The 8,338-nt window shown below is 33.1% G+C and overlaps 1 protein-coding gene across 1 annotated transcript; it reads right to left on the bottom strand.

The window, feature by feature from the left end:
- Positions 1-6,862: 6,862 nt before the first annotated feature.
- LOC109152836 lies at positions 6,863-8,338 on the bottom strand. The gene is made up of 3 exons (XM_019300495.1): positions 7,881-8,338; positions 7,658-7,781; positions 6,863-7,406 (listed from the first exon to the last, which is right to left on the bottom strand). The coding sequence occupies exons 1-3, from the start codon at positions 8,214-8,216 to the stop codon at positions 7,081-7,083; spliced, it is 786 nt and encodes a 261-aa protein (XP_019156040.1). The 5' UTR covers positions 8,217-8,338; the 3' UTR covers positions 6,863-7,080.

Genomic DNA, 8,338 nt, shown 5'->3' with positions numbered 1-8,338 from the left:
GAGTTAAAGGTTAGAATTTTAATGTGCCAATTACTTAGAATTTTACCGTGACATCCATTTAAGTATTTAAATAATTACACAATACTAATCATAAAAAAAATTGATTACTAAGAGTAGAAGGTTATGCACTTATGCATGTTTGACTAATTATATTACACAATTATAAAAGGAAAATGATACCTTTCGTCTTTAAATTATAAGAAAGTAATATTTATTTTTGTTTTTTGATTATGCATGTTGCTCACTTCTCGTCTCTTAATTTTTACATGTGGCTTATTTTGTCCCTTGATGGCTAGGTTAAAATAGTTACTTTGCAACTAATTTTAAAAGATAAAAAAAAAACTCACTTTTTAGATTAAAAGTAGTGATCACATAATTGAAGACAAAAAATGTTTGTGTATATATATATATATATATATATATATATATATATATATATATATATATAATTGAAAGACACAAAAGTGTTATTCTTTTATTCATAAAAACTACAACAAATATAATGTCACACGAAATGTCAAGTAATGTTACTCGTCTCAAATTTTATTTTAAAAGTTTGATTTCAATTAATTTTTTATGGTAGGGTTAATTATTCCATAAAACCTGACCGCCAATAAATATAAAAAGTTACAATATTTATATAGAACTGTGTTATTCGTAATAAACTTTAATTCAAAAATATAGAAAAGTAGTATTTTCTTAAAATATGGATAAAAATGTAATAAACAAGACTTATGTGCTCACGAGTTCAACTATTATCAATAGCCTTTTAGTCAAATTCGTTGCACAAGATTTTCCTACTGCGATTTACACTGTTTCTATTGTGTGTTTTGCGAACTATATATTACAAATGATCGAACAAAGTTTATTTAGTACACATTCTCAATTGATTGCTAGTTTCTCTCGTCATTCAACCCAAAAAAAAATAATAATAATAATAAACAAGTTGCAACAATAACATCACGTAGTATTACTTATAACTAATTGATTTTATTATAATCTTAAAGATGATGACTGAATGAACCAAGTCAAGGGTTTGGAGTTTGTCATGACGTGAGTGGCTTTTTCTTCTGCAGCTTATATACTTTTCAACAATTCAGATGTTGACGCCCGGAATGACAACTCGATCATCTTGCTCATTATATTCTCATATATAAATTAATTAATTAAAGAATATCTAATCATCATCATCATCATATTATATATATATATATATATATATATATATATAAACATTGTCATTTCGATTGATTATTATTTCTAACAATCAATAAAGAAAGTTAATATCACTCTTTTACTAATAACCGATATTGTACAATTTTAAAAACTTATAAATCAAGACTAATTTCACTTTTGATCATTTGTTTTTAGTGACATAATTATATACTTTTGTCATTGACGACTTAAAAAATACCAACATAAGTCCATCGACTATTTCATTTTTTGCTGCTTTTGATATGTGGTAATAACTTTTGACAAATATATATATGCTAGGACTTAAAAAAAATGTTAACCTAAACTCTATTTGTTGAAAAGGTCCTCATCTTTACCACTACAAATTGGTGAGATAAAAACAAATTAGAGTTTCATTTGAGTTTATACAACTACATAATATGTAACTAAGAGTTCGGCTATGAAGACACCAAGGTTCGGACCTTGACATCAGCAGTGTGAGATTTATGTTTAAAGTTGATAGATTCTTTGTGCGCACTGACACTTGGTTATGCATGTTAAGTCATTGAGTCACCATGATTTACATTCTCCCAAATGCTCTATCTGATCGGGTTGTGGGATCCCTTAGGATTAGGGATTCGACCTTTTGGGAGAAGAGTTGGGCCGTGAAAAATTACAAGATTGTCCTTAAACTCGTCTAAAATTATGACAAAAAGACCGGAAACAAAAACGAAATAATTAGAGTGAGTAATATTTTTTGTCATTTTTATACCGTCGAGCACTATTGCAAAAATCGGTCTAAGCGCCCGCCTAGGCGCTAGACGCCCCTAGACTGTGGCGATTTCCCCCCTAGACGGTCGCGTCCGCCTAGCGCCTAACTCGACCGACTTGGCCGCCTAGGCGCTGCCCGGGCTCTCGACTAGCACCTAGCACCTAGCCCCTATTGCAATCATGCCGTGGAGGATTAAAAGTGATCACGCAACTTAAGACAAACGATCAAAAGTAAAATTAATCTTATAAATTTTTGAAACGGTTTAAGAGATGATGGATTTACCTTCCCCACCAAGACTTGTAACGGAGAGGGTTGAAACTTTTGGGAGGAATTTGTGATAAAAAAGAGTGTAAGACGTAGGGCTTTGACGTGGGAAGCTAATTCTTCCACTCAACTATTTGTACATTATTTGTTCAACATCATTATATAACATCTAAATATTATGTTTCTGTTAAAAAGCTACTTGTAAACCCACTCTTATCTCCTTTCTTTCACGCTTTCATTGCTTCACTAAAGCCAAGCTTTGCCGTTAGCTGACACAGAGCACATGAACAGCCACCCCAGCCACCGATTTTATGCAGATTCCTAACGCCCAAATCTTCCTTTCCAATTCTCTAATCTCCCTATAAATATCCGATCCCACAAACAAAATCCCAGAATTTTACAGCCCGGGATCGGAAAAAAAAAATGGGCGAAGATCACAAGGGGGACGTGCCCTTTTCGTGGGAGCAAAAGCCCGGCGTCAGCAAGGAGACGCCGCCGCAGTTTCCTTTCCTCCACCACAACCCCAAGCTGCTGCCTCCGCCGCCCCGCAGGGCGGCGGCGGCGGCGGCGCTGCGGAATCCGTCGCAGAAAGGGGTGATGATGAGGAAACAGGACGACGATCCGTTCTTGATCGCGTACAGGGAGTGCACCAAGAGCGTCAGGCCATCCAAAGGTAACGGGTTCACGTGGTTTAGCAGAGATGACGCCGCCGCCGCCGCCGCCGGAGTAAAGAAGGCGGCGGCGGCGAAGAAGAAGAAGAAGAAGAAGAATAACGGCGGCGGCGGCGGCAACTTGTTCTTTTCGTGTAAGAATTCATGCAGTGTGATGGAGGACAAGGTTGTGAGAGTTTCGCAGCTTCCGCTTTCAAGATCGCATGGAGAAGAAGAAGAAGATGTTTGTATGAAATGGACTCCTTAATTCTTCATATTTTTCTCCCATAAAAAATATTTAGAAATTATAGTTTTTTTTTTCTTTTTAAAAAACATATATAAAATAATAAAAGTTTACTTATACTTTATGTATTCGACTATAATCTTTAGGAAGATTATAGCTCTGAGTTTTCACTTTTAATTTTGAATGAATAATATATATGGATGGGTGATGTTTTGTCATGGAATGATGTCCAAATGTAAAATGCTTTGTGATTAAATTTTACAATTTATGAAGAGAAACGACACTCAATCTGGATATAATCTTAATTAAGTTGGTCTGTTAGTTGATAATTACAAGTTTTAAATTTGATTGTAAATGAGAATATTCTACTATAAGCTGTACACCTTATCCCAACGAGAAGTATGTTATGCAAATATTTAGTAACATATCAAAATTGTATTCATAGGCTTTTGTTGTTCATTAGTTCATTTCAATGGGTACTACACTTATTTTACAGTGCCCCTTTCAAAGGTAAAATAACACATGATTTGCCCTGCTAATGGCGGCTGAAACATTAGTATACTCTGTTTTAAGCTCTCTTAGAGACTTAGACAATGCTTTCCTCTTTCTAGGTGGTAGTTGCAAAAATCTTATTTGAAACATTAAAGCTAGAGCAACATCATTTTGATTTCGAAAACAATTCGTAATTCGTTGTGAAAAGATTGGTAGTGCATATTCTCTCACGTTTATTAGGCCATTTACTAACTGAAAATTTTCAGAAACTGGAAAATAGAAAACAGAAAACAGGTTACTAACATAGTTTTCCATCTTGAAAACTGAAAATAATTTCTGAAAAACTGTAATACACTTAAAAACTATTTTCGAAATAGAAAACAGAATCATCTATTATCTATTTAGTTATACGTCACTCTAACCACATTACTATGATTACATTCATTATCATCTTATTCTACTTATCACTATCTTCTATCTTTTCTACTTACTTTACTTATTTAAACATAATTTATTTGCTTACACTTTAAAGTTAGACATTATTTACATAATCAAAATTAAGAATTAAACTCTATAAAATATTTTAGATTTTGATTGAACTCAATAGATTATAAGTTCGAATATTTTTAATTATGTTACATCATAATACAAGTTCGGTCCAGATATCAGATACTGAAATCTCACATATATTAGAATTCAAAGTAAAAGTTATATATTCATATACATGTCATTCAAATGAATATATCTATAAAAAAAATATTTTAAATATTAGCTCAAAACATATCAATATTATTTAAACTAAATTTTAGGTGAAAACTGAAAAATTAAAAAACAGAAAATAGAGAACAATTTTCTATTGGTACACAGACCCTTACTTTTTTGCTAATTAGATGGCTACATTTGGATAAAGTACAGAGTTAGGCTTTCATGAATTTCATGACTCTTCAGACACTTGGTGTTTGAATGTTTTTTTTTTTTTTTTTTTTTTTTTTTTTTTTTTTGGTTAATCGCACATTCTTGAAAAGTTACGTGATCTTGTTTTATATAATTTCTAGCTTGTTATTCTTTTTAATTTCATGCAGGTATCCTGGGAAAAAGTTATAAAATGCAAAAAGAAAAAAAATTGTTTTCATTTTTGCTCCGGAGAATAGTATCATTCTTTTGTAGTTTTCTTTTGTCTTTTTTTTTTTTTTCAAAAATAAAATAAAAAATCTCAAGCATTCTATCAATCTATCCTTTCTAGCTCCTACTTCACGTCAGTGTTCAAATTTAAAAGTGAAAACACAATTTTGACTATTGCTATCAATTTATTTCCTCATTCAATTTTTAAAATTAACCAAACTTCACGGGATAATGTATGCTTCTATTATTTTAGTATTTACTTCTTTGTCTTTCTAGCGATTCAAAACGCAGCAAGTGCTAGCTACTGGTATTTACTTAATATGGAGTGTGTGTCTGTGTGTACGTGAATAGCTTCAAATGGGAACAACTTTTTATTATAAAATATAAAAATTGATTTCAATTGTTTATTAATTTATCAATGATTGAAAGTTTTGGTAAAACAATTTGAGGTTAATTTAATACTCGGAGTAATTATTTACAACCAGCCACAGTAACTTGCGAACATGGGTGGTTTTTTTTTTTTTTTTTTTTTTTTTTTTTTTTTTAAATTAAATATTTTTTATTTAAATTTATTAAAATAAAATTTTTAAAAAATATTTTTAAATTATTAATTTTGTCACGTTAGCATATCACCAAGTCAACATGTTATTTTAGTTTGGATTGCATGATTTTGCATTATATTGTTTTGAGAACTAATTGTAATTTTTTTGAGTTCAATGACCCAATTGCAATTTGCATGTGGTTTCTTTTTTTTTTTTTTTTTTTTTAAAGTTACTGGCTCTATTACATTGTAGTATCTGTTCATATACTTTCTCAACCTACTGAAACACAAAGAACTAATAACGTCTCCACTGAGGCTGGGGAGTGAGGCAGCTGACCCCCTGCCTCCCCCGGCTCCGTCCATGCTTGCAAGTAAAAAGTTTTGATGGATCTAATCTTTTTTGGTAGATCAACAATTGAGAATTGTTTAAACAAATGAGCTATTCAATTATGCAAATATGAATAAGTGTCAAATAGGTCATCTAACCATACAGCAAATTACCAGGCCTATGTGGTCTAATGGTACCCGGGTTGGACGGGGGGGGGGGGGGGGGAGGGGGGGGGGGGGGAAGCAGGGGGTCAGCTGCCTCACTCCCCCCACCCCCACCCCACCCCCACCCCATATATAATCTTTGTATGTATATATGTATATATAATACATGTTTGAGTATTAGTATAAAAAAACTGTTGATTGTTAATAAAAAATGAGTTAGATTAGTTGGTAAAACATGTGTTTGGTTATAATAAAGGTCTCAAGGGTTCCCTATGGCTTTAACATAGTCACGTTTTAATAATTTTTTTAATATTTAACACACACACACACACACACACACACACACACACACACACACACACACACACACACACACACACACACACACACACACACACACATATATATATATATATATATATATATATATATATATATATATATATATATATATATATATATATATATATATAACATTCTTTTATATTAATAATGAGTTGTGTAATTTAATTATAATGTTTTTACTCAAATTATTTTATCAAATTAATTATGTTTCATATTTTGTTATACATGGATATTTTTATAAAGTTTCGATGTGTTTTATTTTTCGCCCATATCCAATAATATTTACACATATATTTCTTAGGTAATTTATCTATTTATTTTTTAAATATCTCTTTTGTTTTAATGTTTCCCCTTTACTGGAAAAAATTTATGAATCCATCCCTATTTCGCCCCCCTCCCCTCTCAACAGAATTCCTGGCTCCGTCCCTGCTTGCAAGTTTGTATATACATGAATTTAGAAGATGATCGACAACAAAATTAGATATGTATATCTATAGAGAGCATAATAAAGTCACTAATAACCCTTAGGATTTGCTTTGTTTTGAAGAGCCTCCCCTCGACCATGTGATAAGTCATAGAGGAAGACAAAATGTACCACCCCTCTCTAAGGGTCGATGTGATGAGTGATTTGTTTTATCTTTACATCGAGTAACTACTCTTTTCAATCCAAAAAAAGATAAAATTGATGAGTGACCTGTTTTGTTTCTACTTTAGGTAATCCGCTCATTTCAATCCAAAAAGAAAGAAAAAAAAAAAAAAAAAAAACAAAACAAGATAAAAGAGTATATTAATTTACAACACTAAACTTACAATTGATGTTTTGTGTCTTTTTACCTTTTAACTACTAACTGTAAATAACTAATTTTACAAAACATTTTCCCGCAAACTGCTATTCTAATTTCGGCCTCGTCAAAACAGCTAATATAATTCGGTGATGGTGAAACAAGGGCATTCTCAATTGTATGCAACTAATAAGCATTACATTTCATGCACCAAAACTGATCAAATCCCTCACAATTTCACAGCAAATATCCTCCAAAAGTATACCACAAATCCCCACCCCAATTTCCTTTCCCTGAACTTCACCAACACCCCTCCATTCTTTGCCAGAAGCCATGAAATCAGAAAGAACCAGATGGTTGATGTTAGTTTCATCAACTGAATCTTGGCTCCACATCACTATGCTCTCACATATCAGCTTCCATAGTTTATCTGAATCCAAGGTTCTCCCACTTTGTTGTCTGGCAACCATGTTCTTGCTGTACACTGGAGGAAGAAGATTTGTCCCATCCGACATGCCCACAAAACATTCTGTTTATCATGGACAAGATCAAATTTAAGAAAAGTCACATCAACAAATTAAAAGTATACTAAGATTAGGCTACGTTTCAGCACCAGTTGGCTAGGGAATTGTTGGACAGAGACCTAAACGGTCGAGTTCAGCACCTGCCTTTTGAAATGTTGCACATTCGCTACAACTTATAATTTTTAACGTAATAATAAACGTTTGATTCTAATAGTTCACGTAACGTGAAATTGGATGTGGGGTTAGTTTACTATACCATCATAATCATCATCATCATCATCATCGTCCTCAGAGGATTCTGTTTCTTCAAGAACTGAGACTGGGCTGAGTTGCTTACTATCTTCACCACAGTTGGCTCTCACCTTTCTGTCTGCAACAACCTGTTAAGCTTTTATAAACAACCAATTTGAATTGGCCTGGCAATGGTTTTCCCAATATTAAGAATTATTATAACTCCTTTGACGAATCGAAAATTTTACCTGTTTCCCATGAAGGGTAGAGCTGATTCTTGTTTGATGACCAGCATCTTCTGCATCACTTGTAGCAGAAGAGGAATTGCAGTCACTCTCAGTAGAATCTTGGGTTTTCTTGATTTTCGGGGTGGCGTCGATGAGGGAAAGCTTGCCAAGAACAGCCTTCACAAGGTGTAGACATCTTGGGAGCAAATTTGTTCCCTTCAAGAACTTGCAAGAATTTGGTGAGTTAGGGGAGTTGCAGGTTACATGGCCTCTCTCAAGAAGGTAGAGTTGTAAGGTGAAAGGTTCTTGTTGTTCTTGGAGGAACTGTCCTAGCTGTTTTGGCAATGGGGGTGCCATTTGAGCTGAGGAGAAGAGAGGAGAATGAGTTTGTGAAATTATTGATGCTTTGATAGTGAAGCTCTCTAGGAATTGAGATAAGAAGGGTATCTTCTAGGTGCATTAATTGGGATGGAGAGAGC

The sequence above is a fragment of the Ipomoea nil genome, unplaced genomic scaffold (assembly GCF_001879475.1).
Source record: "Ipomoea nil cultivar Tokyo-kokei standard unplaced genomic scaffold, Asagao_1.1 scaffold2480, whole genome shotgun sequence".
Taxonomy (NCBI): domain Eukaryota; kingdom Viridiplantae; phylum Streptophyta; class Magnoliopsida; order Solanales; family Convolvulaceae; genus Ipomoea; species Ipomoea nil.
Note: the sequence above shows the minus strand (reverse complement) of the source record. Positions and strands in the feature narration are given on the sequence as shown.

Bases quoted from the DNA above. Each gene is read 5' to 3' on its own strand.
- LOC109152836 (XM_019300495.1), bottom strand. From the start codon at position 8,216: ATGGCACCCCCATTGCCAAAACAGCTAGGACAGTTCCTCCAAGAACAA. The intron at 7,782-7,880 runs GTAAAATTTTCG...AAAGCTTAACAG, and splicing joins CTACCCTTCATGGGAAACAG to GTTGTTGCAGACAGAAAGGT. The intron at 7,407-7,657 runs GTATAGTAAACT...CATGATAAACAG, and splicing joins TGATGATGATGATTATGATG to AATGTTTTGTGGGCATGTCG.